Source organism: Silene latifolia, chromosome 2, assembly GCF_048544455.1.
Source record: "Silene latifolia isolate original U9 population chromosome 2, ASM4854445v1, whole genome shotgun sequence".
Taxonomy (NCBI): Eukaryota; Viridiplantae; Streptophyta; class Magnoliopsida; order Caryophyllales; family Caryophyllaceae; genus Silene; species Silene latifolia.
In genome coordinates, this window is record NC_133527.1 from 81,840,943 (window position 1) to 81,857,291 (window position 16,349).

Consider the following 16,349-nt stretch of genomic DNA (forward strand, 5'->3'; position numbering starts at 1 on the left):
TTGTTCTATCGCCTCACGTAAATTATTTACATTTGACCTTGACCCGTACACTTGGCCGTTGACTGCCCGTGGCCGTGGGGAGGCGTTGACCAACGGGTTTGACCACCGTCGGGTCAACCGTGTTATGGGGATGCATTGTGACGGTTTTTGTGGGATTAGTTTGGGTAGTTTACATCTTAAATTCATTAATATGATTAGTTTTAATCATATGTAATTTAATTGATTGATTACATAGTGGATTTGTTGAAGAAGCTTTTAATTTACTTGTTGATTTGTGAAGAATTGTTAAAGGTAGGTTAACTACTCAACTATGACTAATTGATATTTGGTGAAATACTTATAATACGGTTGTTAATTTATTTTTGGCATGAGATAAGTTGTTGGATGCATCGTCACATGATAAATTTATCATCTTGAGCATATTGTTATAATTGTTGTCTTGAGCATCTTATAATCATGTTATTATTATTGTTGGTTTGTTCTCTATTGTTGGTTGGTATTGTGAAAGAGGATTGGCTTTGTTATTGAGATTATTTGGTTGGCCAGGCACGGGGATGTGGAAGAGCCGTGGTCCTGCGCGGTTTTGGTTGGCCAGGCACGGTGGCGTTTGGGGTTGGCCATGGACCTGAGCCGTACACATATTGTGTCGGTTGTGTTGTGATTCGGTGTTGGCGTGATGTGGAACACGGTTTGGCCGTGTGTATGAGACGGTCTTTGGTTTGTGTTTCTGGATTATATCTTACTGCATGTTATCGTATTATTATTGTTGTTTAGTTATCCTACTCAACCTCATGGTTGACTGTGTATTCGTGAACACCTGTGATGAACCAAATATTGGGGAGCAGATTGATTTCAAGTTAGCTTGTGTGAAGTGCTGGATGCTTGAGGGGAGCTTGGGACGTTGATCATTACTTGAGTCTAGAGATCGCCGTTAATGTTCAAACATTATTGAGTTTGAATTACCGCTGTAGTTGTTTTAAAAGTATTTTGTAATTATTTATCTCGTTGGAATTTTTGTAATAAAACCTTTTGAGGCAATTTAATTTATATCATCTTAAAGTACTTGGTAATTGTTTGTCTTTGTACTTACTACCTCAGGCAACTGAGATAACACCTTTATTTATTTGGGAAAGTCTTGCTAAAGGCTCTTAAATAAATGGGGGTGTTATAAACAAGCTCCCCGTGCTTGGTTTACTGGGCTCAAAACGGCTCTCCTTTCTTATGGTTTTCAATCCTCTCTTGCAAATCAGTCCCTGTTTGTCTGTGATTCTGCCTCTTCTCCTATTTATGTATTGGTTTATGTCGTTGATATCATCGTAACCGGACCATCCTCTGCTCGTCTCTCTGAATTAATTTATACACTTGCTAATCGTTTTTCTCTTAAAGTCCTCGGTCCTCTGTCGTATTTTTTTGGGTGTCGAGGTAACACCTAACTCTGCAGGCCTCCTTCTTACGCAATCCAAGTATATTCTGGATCTTCTCGAAAAGTATAAGATGCATGAATCTAAGCCTCTGCCCATGCTTATTGCTGCTCATCCCCCTTTGTTGCGCTCTCATGGCTCTCTCATTCCGAATGCCTCGGATTATCATGCCATTGTTGGTAGCATGCAATATCTTGTTTTTACTCGCCCAGACATTTCATTCACTATTAATAAGCTTTCACAATTTATGTCCGCCCTGACTGATATGCACTGGGCTGCTGAAAAACCCTTCTTCCTTATCTCCAAGGTACGTTCAATGTTGGTTTGTAGCCTTATCGTAATTCTCCTGTCACTCTCCGTGCTTTTTCTGACGCGGATTGGGCCGGTGATAAGGATAATTTCGTTTCTACCTCTGGTTACATAATTTATCTTGGTCGCAATCCTATCACTTGGACTTCTCGCAAGTAACGTACCTTGGCTCGGTCCACTACTGAAGCTGAATTTCGTGCCATTGCTGACAATACTGCTGCAATTGAATGGGTTCATGCTCTTCTCATTGACCTCGGTATTTCGTTGCATTCTTCTCCCGTGCTTTACTGTGAGAACTTAAGTATGATGCACTACTCTGCCAATCCTGTGTTTCACTCTCGGATGAAACATATTGCTATTGCCTTTCATTTCGTCTGTGAACACATCTTCTCTGAGAAGCTTCGGGTTCAACACATTGCTAGTTCTGATCAACATGCTGACCTTCTTACAAAGTCATTGCCTCGTCCACGTTTTACTTCTTTATGCTCCAAGATTGGTCTCTCCTCTGAATCGTGCATCTTGCGTGGGCGTGTTAATCATTAGAATATTCTAGTATATTTCCGCCTTGATCGCTACTCTTTCTATCTTTCTTGTAATTATTTCTTTCCTAATCTCTTGTATAGTTTTAGGTAAATATGTCATTTAGTTTTCCATAATCCTTGTATATATGCAACCGTAATTATTGTACCTTATTGAATTAATAGAATTAACACATTCAAAACTATTCTTTTCAATTCTTACAAATAAGACAAAACAAATTGCTATTTCCTAGGCACCCTGTTTTTATCTTATCAACCACACATGTATAGTACTTAACATGTCGCAAGTTTACGACGGATATGTTCGTCATAAGGAGGACTTACCGTAAAATCAATGCCATTCATTGGCTTAAAAGCTAAAAACTAAAAATAATGAACAAAGGTATGATGGTGGTCGAATGGGAGTGCAATTAATGATTACAATTATGTATTGAAAGCTGGAAAGGAATTAGGGTTGAAACTTTGACTCATCTTTGCAGCTTCTTTCTCATTGGTTTCTGGACAAATTAACTAATTTTAGAGCCTCAAAAATTTATACATTTTACACTATGGCACTCTAGATCTTTATATGTCAAATAAAATAAGTTTTGGGAAAAAGAATATCTCGAATAAAAGTACGTAGTTACTTAATTATGTACGGGTTTTATTTATTTATGGACTTTTTTTATTATTTTTCCATAATATGCCCTTTGTCTAATTCTCTCTAACTCTCTCTAACTCTCTCTAAGTCTTTTTAATTCTCTCCCTCGTAAAATTAATAAAAATATTCTACAAAATTAATCGAATCCGTCATGCTAATTCTAATATCGATCAAGTAATAATTCTAATTCTTAATTTTATTAATTATATTATAGCAAATTAAGAAATTGATTTACACTAATTAAATTAGGGTTTGTTTAAACTGTCACCGGTGTTGGGGTAAGAGATGGCCGCCGCCGCCGCTGTTGGATAGACGCACGGTGTCTATCATTTATTGTGGTGGTGACGACGAACTAAGCTTTGATGAACTAGTGGCGTTGGGGTTGCAGCCGGACTGGTCGTGGTGGCATAGTAGGGTTGCCATCACCGACGTAGACTACTTAATGGTTAGAACATGTTAACTATTAAGGATGAACAACTACGTTACTCCTCCTTCTCTGCATGTTTCATTTTTTTATTTTCTTTTTCCTTTTTTTTTAATAATTGTTTTGTATTTATTTTATTTATTGATAGGGAAGGAGGCGGTGGTTGGCGGCTAGCTGAGGTTGGGAAGGGCAGTGGTAAGGTGGTGGCAAGAGTGAAAGAGGGAGGCGGTGGAATTCAAGGAGAATTGAAAATATATATATATATATATATATATATATATATAGAGAGAGAGAGAGAGAGAGAGAGATTGGATTTGGTGTTTTTGGTTCTTATGGTGAGTTGTGAGTTGGGTGAATCTCAGCCATTAGTTTAAATTAGAGATGAGTGGCCAAGATTAATCTTAGTGATCATATAAAAGCATTGTTATTTAGTTTATTTTCTCTTTTTTTTTCTTTTTCTCTCTCTCTCTTCTTTACCTCATTTACTCTCTAACGATTTCTCTCTCTAATTAATTACGCACATTACTGCAAACGGTTTATATAATCATCACAACTGCAAAGCGTTCCTCTATCTGCTATTATTATTGTGTTATTCTTCTTCAACTGTTCGTCTCCTTCGCTTTTTTCTCCCGTTTTCTCTTCGCCGTTCATCATCTTCCTTCCTATTGAAGGTAATTTCATGTCATTTTCCTCTTTTATTTTGTTATTTTGTTTTATTTCATGCTTTTGTATGCTTTTTTATTCGTTTTTCAGTGTAATTATCGCTAGGTTTACTTAATCGAGTACTTTAATGTCGTTATTGCGTTTATGCAGTTTTTTCATTGTAATATTATGCTGGATTTTTGAGATTCTGATTTTTTCCTGAACTGATTTGTATGTTCTTAGTCGTTTCTGCAGTTTTCTATAGTTTTGAAGTGATTCGCATGTTCTATGTGACGCGTTGTGTTGAGAATTTTACTATTGTTGTCTACAGACTTTAGTTTTTGTGTTACTCCGTTGTTATTCTATCGCTTAGTTTGTTGTCAAGTTATTTGTCATGTTTTAATTGTTTAATGTGTTTTTCTAGGGTTTTTGTGTTTGTTCTTGTTGTCTTCACTTTTCAAGTATTGTTATTCCGCATTTATCTTTGGTCCTATGGTGTCATTGCAGCGCTACTCTTGCTGTCATTGTAGTGTTTTTCCTGTGTTTAATTTTCTGTTATTCTTTTCCTGTTATTCTGCTGTTATTCTAGTGGTTTTGTTTGTTTGGCTTTGTTTTGTTTGTAGGTTTCAGCATCACTAATGGACTTAGTTTGTGAGGGATAAGCAATAAATATAGTGAATGCAGATAAATTGTTATTTGCTAGAGAGTTCGCTACTGAAAAGAAAAAAAAATTGGGATGGTTATTGGACGATAAGACTGATAAGTGCTTTGAAGTTAATGTACGAGTTCGTCGTCGTAATCAATCAATGTCGGCAGTTTTAAATAGCCAGGACCTAATGGAAAGAGTTTTCGATTATTTAGAGACTACTTTGGACAAGAGCAATATGTCTCTTGTTTGTAAGAAATGGTCACAAATGTTCCTATTTCATAAAAGTGCGCCCGGTGTTCACGCCGAATATATGAAAGTTCTAACAACAAGTCACAGTCAAGGTTTTAAGATTTTGTCAAGGGGCTCGACAAGAGTTTCCAAACGATGCAAGTGCTATATGCTTGCAAGTGAGCCATCAAAGCGGTGTTGCATGCTTGCCGGTATATATATACGATCATGACAAGATGCTTGATGCACTGTATCGAACGGATCGAGTCTAATTCACGAGTACTTTGACGCACTCAGGGACTTTCCTTATGCTTATGATCTTGCTCACCAATTGTATTATAAGTCGGTCGATGTTGTTGACGTTGGTGACTTTTTTATGTTATGTCCTGTATTTTCGGAAGTACATTTTGGTTCTTTGTGGGAAAGAATGTATTTTGGGTTTTATGTAATTCAAACCGTTTAAATTTGTAATTTAGTACGCTATTTTGTTTTTATGAAGGCTTATGTAGGTCGTATGTAATTTTGAAACTGTCTTTGACTCTTTATTCAAAGAGGCTTTTCTTTTGATTCTCTTTCGTGTTTTAGTTTACACATCCATCATGTTCTTTTTGTGTTTTCGCTACTGTTATTTGTTTTACTAATTGTTAGTGTTCTGTTATTCTGCTATTACGGTACTCTCATTCTGGCGTCATTATTAAAAAAGTCTAGCTGAATACCTATTTATCATTGAAAGTGATCCTTATCTTTATTTTCTGGATAGTAAAGCAGAAAATGAAGTTAAGAATCAAATCCACCGCTTCATCAAAGTCTACTCAACCGTCATCATCAAATTCTCCGGGTCCGTCTCCATCCAAATCCTGTGTCACATCTCCATCAAAGAGCACTTGCTTCTCGAGAAAGGAGTACTCGTAGTCAAGAAATATGTACAACCGAACCACCCACGAAAAAAACCAAACGAAAGGCCGAGACCCAACTTGCGAAATTGTCGTCTAGTCCACCCAAGACTAGTAGTTAGTTGGTGGCAAAGTTAAGCATGAGAAGGGAATTGTGGTAAGTAGCAAGCAACCTCAGTGGAGTTGCTGCGAAATATCCCACCTTTGTATGTACTACTTTGTTATTCTACTTTTATTTTCTTTGTTATTTAGCTATTAATATGTTACTTTTCGTGTTATTTTTGATGCTCTCCTGTTATTTTGCTATTATTCTGCTGCTTTTGCTTATGTTATCTTAAATGTTTTAATGCATTGTATATTTTTTCCCCTTTTGTGTGCACAGTGCCGATCCATTTACTAGTTCTTTGTCGGCTTGCTTTTCTTTTCAAAGTTATTGAAGCCCTCACCGAGGAGCGGAAGGAGGTCATTAGGGAAATGGGATTCGGGGGTTTACTTGAGTTGAAGCTTTCTTCCCTCCCCCATACCATGGTCCGGGAGTTTATATATGCTTTTAGGAGTGGGAACTATTTTGAAATATCGAAACGGAGAAGTTCGAGTTGATCTGAGATGATGTGCACGATGTGTTTGGTTTACCAAATTACGTGCGAAAGTGGATTTGGTTATTACTTTGGGTTTCCTGGTTCTGCGACACTTTGAAGGAGAAGCTTTGAAGCGTGCTTGGCGTGAGAAGTATGGTATCGCCAATAACAAAAGTGGGATACCACTTAACAAAGTTCGGAGACCTGCTAGAGTCTCTCGGTTGCGGACGATGAGTTTAAGAAGACTTTTGTTATGCTTGCCATGTCGTGTTTCCTTGCTCCCGTGTCGGGTTATGTGCTTGATCTTAGACTTCTAAGCGCTGTGGAAGATGTTTCTAGGATCAAGGAACTTAATTGGTGTCAGTTTGTCTTCTCAAACTTGGTGACTTCTGTGCGTGAAGCCCTTATCAGGAGGAAAAATATTCGTTGTAGTGTAGTGCTGTTGGCTATTACATATTTTCACCGTTACTTCTTTAGCGGTGATCAGGTGAATAATGAGCTGCCGCTCATTAAACATTGGGATTTTAAGTCTTTCAATGAGAGGTTGCAGCGTGTGAGTCACCGCACCGGTGCTCGGGCACTGGGCACTGGGGAGCGTTCAGACGTTGCTTTCCCATTGTCTCGCCCAAACATCGTTGGCTCTGGTCAACGTACTCAACGTCGATGTCTTGTTCTGGATCTATTTGATGATATTCTTTCGGATGAGCAAGTACAGTCCGCAGCGGTCGACGTAAGCACCTATTTGATTGTTTTAAAACGAATCATTCTAAAATGTTATTCTGTTATTGTCCTCAAGCATTAGTTGTCATACTGCTATTATTTTACCATTATTCCACTTTGTTATTCCTCGGTTTTCCTCTTTGTCATTCCACTTTGTTATTCTAATTTTCATTCCAAGTGTTACTCCACTGTTATTCTACTACTACTTCACTGTTATTTATTCTGCTGTTAGTGTATTGTTATTCCTTTGTTATTTTATTACTGCACTGTCATTCTACTATTAATCCACTGTTATGTATTCTACTGTTGGTTTACTATTATTCCTCTGTTATTCTACTATTATTGTACTGTTTTAAGTAAAATTTTGGGATTTTATGTTGACAGGATGTTCATCAACTTATCTTTGCTTAATGAGAGGGACTCTCGATTTTATGCCACCGATACTTGGAACAGGCGGAACTTATAAAGTCGAAGATGATGAAGAAGACCCAAAGAGCTATGGGTCAAGCACCTTCTGCTAAGTTGCCCACCAAGTAACCCGACGAGTCAAGTAAAGAAAGCACAAACAAACGATCGAAAAAAGTTGGTTGTGAAGGGTCCGAGAATTTGGTTGCCACCCCATCTTTCTTCACGGATCAAGTTATCCGTGAGTCGACGAACGGTAAAGCATGTATTGGCTATGCAAGCGGCCAATAAATCGCGATCAACAACCTGTTCTGAAGAACGAGCTTCCAAAAAAGCTAGACATGAAGATGTCATCATTGAACCCCCATCATTTAACCTGTTTTCTCAATTCTATGAGGAGTGTGTCGGGTCGGATGTGCGTGCCGACTATATCTGAAAAGAAGGGTGTAGCTGAAAAGAAGGGTGTTGAACATAGTCCCGTCATTCAACAAAGTGCAAAGGTGGGGACTCCACAATTGTCACCACTCGGTTTAGATTCTATTACGACGGATATCTGTGGCGACATTCGGTTTTGTTATGGAGAGCCACCATGTCGGTGAGAAAGTAGTTGATGTTGGGGATATTACCATTGACGTGGAGGATGTTAACAATGATGTGGAGGACGTTAACATTCAAGTTGAAGACTATCTTGTTGATAATCCGCCGAGGAGGTGGCTAATCTTTGTTGAGTGTCCACCGGTAGAGGTTCAAGCAATCAAATTCCAAAGACGATGCTTGTTTGCCTGAAACGGAGGTGACGGGTGCAGTGCGACATTCCATTGCGTAATGACACTCGGCATTCCGATCAAATTGGCGGTGAAGCATTCGTGATGCGAGAAGAAGAGGTAGCGGATGTGGTGATGTCTTGTCATGCGGACTTGTTGCTTGGGGCTGCGTCGAGATAGAAAAATCGATAAACGAGGATTCCGAGGTTGTGTCGGAGGCTGGTACTGTTGTTGGTGAGGCTGTCCCAGAGGACAATGGCGTTTCTGGGTTGAATGCTCCTACTATCTGTACAAGTTATTTGCTTTGCACTCTGCTGCACATGAGGAGCTACTTGTTGTCATTGTGCCTCGAATTTACTTTTGGGCTGCACTATGATTGTGGTCTGTGGCTCTGAGCTAGTTGTCCTGTCAAAATCAATGATAACGATGGGACATGTTTTCAACCCAATGCTATTGAAGCGGAAAGAGGTTGCAGACTACTGCTTCTTGAATGATCATAACATTTCGCAAGGGTAAGAGCTTGTTTTTATTGTAAAAAAAATCGGCTTTCTGTTTAATATATTATACTGCTTTTTCTTCTTCAACAATATATTCATGTGACTCTTATTTTGCCTGTTTATTCGGTTTTGAAGGGAGAATATTGTCACTTGGGGTGTGGACAGTTACCTTAATCGTGAGGATATGGAATCGATGGTTCCAGATACAATGATAATGCTTGGTGTTGTCAACTGGTGGTCCCTCTTTCTGAATGATACTTCTATAAGAGGAAGCCCAAGTCGACTTTTCTTTGGGATGGGTGCAACGGTTAGTTATTCTATCTTATCGTTTCTTTTACTTTATTTTTCATTTTTGCATCACGTTTCAACTCTTGTTCTCCACTTCTTGTTTAGTATCCATTGCGGCAACTTTGTATGCCGTCGAAAGATGATAAGGCTTCCAAGAGTGATTTATGTGCGGAAGTCAAATTGTCATTTACTATGTTTGTCAATAACAACAAGAGAGAGTGTGATCTTACTTCTGATATGGTATGTTTTCTGTACTTTGTGTGTTTTCTACTACTATTCCTCTGTTAGTCTACTATTACTCTGCTGTTATTCTGATGTGTTTCTGCTTTTTTAAAAGAACCACATAATTAGTAACAATTTTTTTTGGCCAAATATTTTCCCAGATTTTCATCCCAATTCTTTTGCATAAGCACTTTAGCTGTTTGTGCATCAATTTCATTTCGAAGAGCGTTGAATATCTTGATAATGTATTTCAAGAGGCGATGTTTGCTGATGATCAACAGGCGTCATACGTTTGGTGTATTGTCAAACTAACGTAAGTCATTTATTGTGTTTTAATTTTCTCTTGGTGTTTAGCCTAGTCTGTTTAAGTATTGTTAGTAATTATGTTTTCTTTTTCCTTTTTAAAAAAAAAGGTGAACTTGATGTCTGATTTCCTGGTCCACAAAGGAGTTGCCCGAGGTGGGGAGGTTAAAGATTATAAAATTGTCAACGTCCCTTTTACCTGGCAAACGGCTGCGATTGAAAATTTGGACTGCGGTGTATATACGATGTTGCACATGCTCTTTTACCGTGGAACTGTTTTTGATTGTGACTTGGGTAATTCGATTCAAGAAACCTCTACCGCTACCGAGATCGTTGCCTTGTTGGTGTTTGTCGATATGAACGAGTCCAGGGGAGATGTGTTGAAAAGTTTGGAGGAGTTGAACAAGACAAGAAAGGAAACCCTGAGTGTGCTTGAAGAGAGACGGCGTATTGAGGATGCGGAAAAGAGGGCTTCCCAAAGCGGTAAGAAACGTCGTGGTTCCGGCGGGGTGAAAACTGTTGGTAAGAAGGTTAAGACGTCGCGACTGTTGTCGAGCCCGTCGCTTCTCCTACTTGTGATTGACACACTAAATTCTCTAGAAAGACCCCTACTTGCCCGGTAGTCAAGTGGGAAGCAGGGGTGTGGATAGCCCCGTGAGTCCAAAGTCGGCTTTGGGTAGTCGTAAAAGGGGTAAGGCGCGGACGACGGGCTGGGTTGCTCTATGGATTGCGGGCCGGAGGACGGTAGGTTTGTTGCGGTGTCGGATTTGTTTCGGAAGAACAAAAAATAGTTCTCTAAGATCTTTGAAGGTGCGGAAGCAAGTGGTGGACTTTGTTCTTCGTGAAGACGCCACCAAAGAAGAGTATGTGTCGTTTTTCATTTCTTTGATTGTGGTGTTCTGTTCGATTAGTCTTTCTGTTTCCCACCGTTAGTCTGCTGTTAATCTGCTTTATTATCTTTGTTATTTTTGTCAACCTAGCGAGTCGTCTAATTTCACTTTGTTAGGTCCCTTTGTTATTCTCTTTGTTATTGACTGTTATTCTACTTTATACCACAATTATTCCATTTGTTAGTCCACCGTAATCCCACCGTCAATCCCTTCTTGTTATTCTCATTTATACCACTATTATTTCGCTTTATTATTGTTCTTTATTGAACTGTTATTCTGCTGTTATACCACTGTAATCCCACTGTTCTCATCATATGTTATTTTTTGTGAATGCATGGAGATGTTAGTGTTGTACAACGACGAGGTCGGCGTGTTTTTGGACAAGGGGGATATTGTTTCCATTGTAGATGCAGCTGCTATGATGACAACAAGAGTCGTTGATGTTTGGTCGGTTCTTTTGAATTCGTTGGAGTTTGAGGAACGCTCAGAACCAAGCTCAATGTTTTTCGGAGTTCGTCATATGGTATTTTGTTTTTTCCTTTGCTATTTTGCGTTATTACCTACAGATTGACTCACAAGTATTGATATAAAGTTAACACTTGTGCACTATTTTTGGTTGTTTATGCTTTCTCTTTTGAAAGATCCTCTTTATTCACTCTTAGAGAACTTTGATTCCTCAAGCCCTCTTGACGGTCCGGGTAAGAAGCTGTTGGCATTCTGGAATGTGTTTCTCGATTCCTGCAACGGAAGATGTCGTCTGAACTCCGACCTTGTGTTTGTGCCGATTCTGTACAATGATCACTACTCTTGTTTCTGCATCAACTTTTTGAATGAATCGATTGATATTTTGGACAACATGACTCACGATTCCAAGCAAGTAGCCGATTACAGAAGATTGGCCGAGATTGTGGCAAACTATATGCGTGTTTTTATGGAGGGTCATAATGTTCTGAAGTCTGAAGATTGCCGCAATTTCGAAATCGTTGATGTGCCTTTTAAATGGAAAAAGAAGGAACTGCTGAATTCGGAGTCGGGGTGTTTCTTGTTGTACACGATGGCGGAATATGGTGGAAGCGTGTTTGAGTGCAATCTTCACAAAGAAGATTGCTCGTCAAGCTTCTGTGTTGAAATGTCGGCTTCCCGATCTTGGCGGATATTAATCTTCATAGGCAAGCGCTTGACAAAGTGAAGGCTTGTGAGATCGAAGGCCAAGACGTTGGGTTTGGCGGCAGCAAGGAACAAGTTGCCGAAGTGCCCCCGGTGCAACCCCAATCATCTGCTTTGGTAGTGAAGAGTCGGGCATCGTCATGAATGCGATACCTTTGAATGTTGTGTATCCAGGAAGTCGGACTAAGTTAGTGTAAATCGTGTTGTTAGACTATTAGTGTCTTTGTTATTGACCTTTGTTATTACGTATAATTACTAGTTTATTGTCTTTGTTATTCCCGTATTACTCTAGTGTTATTCCAGTGTGTACTCTAATTTAATTGAGTTTTCATATTACTTGTACTTTTTTCTCACACCATCCATTTTTACTCTAATCCCATTGTTATTCTTTGTTATTCGGGATAATGAGCGGTTTGTTGTCTTTGTTATTGCACAATTAGTCTACTGATTATTTTAGTCTAATTAAGCTTTCTTATTACCTTTGTTTTCTAGAAACATTATCCATTTCTATTCAAGTGGAAATTTAGTCAAGTGTAAAAGCGTTGGTTTAGACTGCGTTTTGCCATGTTATTCTACCATTATTCTGCATTATTGCGGTATTACTCTGCATAATAAGCAAATTACTACTCTGTTATTGTACTATTAGTCTACACTTATTCTCTTGTTATTCCACTAGTTTAATTAAGGTTTACAAACACTATCCAATTTCTACGAAGAATATGCATTTTCTATTCAACTCACAATGGTTTTTTTCTCAACTGTGATTCTATTGTTATTGCACCGTTATTTTTCTGTTTTTGCACTATTATTCCGCATAACAAGTAGTTTATTCTGCTGTTATTCCACTTAGTCCAAAGATTATTTTGTTAAAACTATTCATTTTTATTCAAGTGTAAATTTAGTCAAGTGTAAAAGCAAAGTGGTTTAGACTTTGCTTTTATTACACTCGTTATTCTACCATTATTCTCTTTGTTATTGCGGTATTATTCGCATAATTAGCGGTTATTATCTTTGTTATTGCACTATTATCCTGGCAAAGACTTCATTATTATTCCATCATTACTTAAAAATAGTAGTAAATAGCACTTAAAGATAGTACTTACATAATAAACATTAACGTTCTAAAATGTTAAAGCCATTATTTTTAAAGCAATAAATATTTTAAACATATTTAAAAGCAACAGCCCTGGACCATCATCGTTAGATTTTTATATCTTTATTATATTCTCGACGCCTGCTGCGCGCCGGTCCTTGGACAAAGGCTCTCAACTTCCACCGACTCATCCTCAAAAGGGTTTTTGTACGCTTCCATAAGTTCCATGGCTTTGAACTGGTGTCCAATTGCCGAGAGATTGAAATATCGGCTTGGTGTGATACTTCCTCATAGCATTCACACCAAAGAATGAATTGATTGTCCATGTCGGCTTCCGTGTAGTTCCTATTTTTCTTTTCCTTCAACTGTCTACGCATACGTTCATTTTGAAGTTCAGCAACCTTCAACTGTGCCTTTACACTGTCGACCTCTCTTATTAAGGCCTCTTCACGGGTTTCTGCTGCCTCTAAATTTGTCCTTGTGTCGATCAACTCTATCGTCCGTTTGGCTTCATCTATTTCCTGCCTTGTCGGGGACCTTCGGCTATCGTCAGTTACGTCACTCATCCTGCAGCATTGGAAGTATGAAACTTTTTGCATTATAAAAAGATGTTTAAAATATTTCAACCAAATTAAAAGCAAACCAAAGCAGAAGAAAGAGAATTACCTTTTCTGCAGCATAGAGTATAGTGTTGACAAATAAGAAAAATAAACATGACAGAAAAATAAAGAATAGAAAGATAAGAAATTACCTTTTTGCAGAGGAGATAAAGTTTTTTTTTGGAATGGACTTTTTCAGTGTGTGTGTGTTTGTTTTTTTTACTCGAAGTAGCAGTAATTTATAGGGGCTTGGGGAATAGAAACAGTTTTTCTGTAATAAAGTATAGAAAGATAAAAAATTAACTGTCTACCAACAAAAAAAAAAGATAAGAAATTACCTTTTTGCAGAGGAGATGCAGAGTTTTTTCTTGAATACAAACAGTTTTTCTGTACTTTATTCAATGTGTGTGTGTTTTTTTTTTTTAAAAAACCACGCAATAGCAGTATTTATAGGGGTTGGGGAATACAAACAGTTTTCCTGTAATTATATTAGATTAGGTTAGGTTAACTGTTTTTAATAAAAACTGAAAAGTGGAACTGCTTTTTATAAATATTACTAATCTGTTATTATTCAACTATTATTGTAGTGTGTAATTTGCAGTTTTATTTTTGTGGGTGGTTTGTGAAAAAACAGTCAGATAATATTAACAAAAAAAATTAAAGTAACTAGTATTAATTCTCATATAATGTAGGTCTCACTTTATTATCTAGAAGATACATTTTAGGTTAAAATGTAATTCAAACAATGACAAATAGTAAAAGTCTTTGACATTTTTAGGCGGGGTCTTCATCGTAGCTGCTGTCTTTTGTGTCTCTTTTGTCTTTGTTAGTTCATGCATTTGATTCATATTCCTGCAATTTTTGCTTAGTATTTAGCAGCTACATTAATAGCAGAATAGCAGTAGAATAACATTGATAGCAGTAGAATAACAACACATTAATAGCAGAATAGCAGTAATCTAAATTTAGCAGCTACTCTGCTGTTATTGCAGACACTATCCATTTCCACAAAGAATATCCGTTTTCTATTCAAAAATAACAACACATTAATAGAAGAATAGCGAGAATAACACAACAAAGAGAATAGCGAGTAACACAGGAATAATAGAGGAATAACGGAGAATAAGAGGATAACATTACAATAATAGGAGAGTATTAGTCCGATTCATACCTCTTCGCTTTACGATTCTTCTTCATCATCGTCATTAGAAGGGGGACTTTCAAAGAAATGGAAGAGTACAAGTTCTCTTGTTGTGGTTCACCCACTTCTTGCAGTTACCGCATCTTCGCTTCCTCTTTTGTTGTTTGGTCTTGGCCTTTTCTTTGGAGGACCTTAATCTTTTGCCACTGCCCTTATTCTTGGCCTTGTTTGGCGGTCGAAGGTCAATATCATTTGAAGTCGTGATGCCTAGAAGAGCCTCGATTTCCTGGTTTTTGGTCTTGGTTCGATTGGTCTGTGATGTTCTCCCTGAACGTGTCGGGATTTTCTGCATTGCTTCATGTGTTTAACCGTAGCATAACTGTCCATCACCCCGACAGTTGCATAAATCTCAGACCAAACCTTTGACATCTCAGCTTTCTTGATGTCAGCTTCATCAATCTCTTCTATCACCTTTCCATTTTCATCTCGGACAACTGGCCTGTAGGATTTCTTTGTCCATCGAGCAAGGATATAAGGGTCAGGTATCCTGTGGACCTGCCTACCATTCCACACCCAGAGTATATGGCGACAAACAATGCCATGCCTCTCAAACAGCTTACATGCACATTTGCTCTCGTTAGTTTTGGTGTTAAATTCAACTCGGAAGCTCCTGTGCTTCAGTCCATCACGAACGTCATGGTACTCCACCGCCCCTACTGTTGTCAAACCCCCGACCCCCATGCTGCATATGGCATGTTTGACTTCATTCTGAAAGTCCCCAAAGATAGGATGGGTGTAGACAAGGGAGGCATGCATCTCTACCTTCATCGGCCCTACTTTCTCGAGCATACTATGCTCATTGGCATTATCCATCCTCCTTTGTGTATGCCTTTGCTGCTCTATTGCGGAATTGTACCTCATCCAAAACTCGACGAGGGTTCCAAAATGGCTTTCAAACCGCTTGAAATAGCTGTTTGAACTTTCGGATCTCCGGGTTGTTCGCAACAAACAACTTAGAGGCGGATCCCGAAAGTATGCTTAGGTATCCACTTTTGTCTGATTGCAAAGACATACTTCAACCACCGGTTGCTTTCCATACCATGGGCTTCAATAACATCTTCGATTCTTTTCAAATTCGTGTGGCTCGAGGTCGACATCCCACACAACGACATTTATGTCGGTCATAAATTCCGTATCAATGCAGATTGCCCTTCCCACTTTCTCAGGCATTTTCTGCATTATATGCCACATGCAGTACTTGTGGACAGAATGGTTGAAGACATTTGGGCAGGCTTTTTTAATTCCGGGCACTGTCCGTAATTACACATTGAGGTTCTTTGTTGCCCCATTGCTTCGAGGAATTTTTTAAAAATCCACTCAAATGAATGCGACTCTCGAAGTCAAGTAACCCAAATTTGCAAAAGTCACCGTCTTCTTGTTGTGGTCTACTCCGGTGAAGGGAGTAAACACCATGAAATATTTGTTTGTCCCATAAGTAGGGTCAAACGAGATCGTGTCTCCATATAACTTGTAGTTGTTTATCCCTTCATTATCAGCCCAAATAACCTTCGTCAAGCATTTGTGTTCATAGCATATACATGAGAGGGACTGCCTGGGACAATTATCAATGTCCTAATGAAGCAAGTTGGACTTGGAAGAAGGTTTGTAGACTGAAAATCGATATGCGGCACAAGCTTCTACGGTCGAATGAATGGAGCTCTTGCCCTGGTAAAGAGTATCCCATTGCTAAAGGGTATGCTTGGCTAAATCACTCTACTTCAGATATAGAGTGGCATCATCAGGTTTGGAATAAGTGGACTGTCCCTAAGCACTCAATTATAGCCTGGATGTATCATCATCGGGGTCTCAACACTAAGGACAAGCTCTTTAGACTCAACATTGCTAGTGATAATCTCTGTTGCATCTGTGGAAGTGAG

At 38.6% G+C, this 16,349-nt stretch overlaps 1 protein-coding gene across 1 annotated transcript; it reads right to left on the bottom strand.

Annotated features, from left to right (window-relative positions):
- Positions 1-12,692: 12,692 nt before the first annotated feature.
- On the bottom strand, positions 12,693-15,285 carry LOC141641007 (uncharacterized). Its single transcript, XM_074449685.1, has 5 exons — positions 14,884-15,285; positions 14,534-14,758; positions 13,339-13,343; positions 13,052-13,239; positions 12,693-12,700 (listed from the first exon to the last, which is right to left on the bottom strand). The coding sequence occupies exons 1-5, from the start codon at positions 15,283-15,285 to the stop codon at positions 12,693-12,695; spliced, it is 828 nt and encodes a 275-aa protein (XP_074305786.1).
- Between the last annotated feature and the right edge of the window lie 1,064 nt (positions 15,286-16,349).

What these genes read in the sequence shown, in the direction of transcription:
- LOC141641007 (XM_074449685.1), bottom strand. Translation starts at nt 15,285, where the DNA reads ATGGATAATGCCAATGAGCATAGTATGCTCGAGAAAGTAGGGCCGATG. An exon ending in TCCGAGATGAAAATGGAAAG is followed by an intron (nt 14,759 to 14,883) that starts GTGATAGAAGAG and finishes GAAGCAATGCAG; the next exon opens with AAAATCCCGACACGTTCAGG.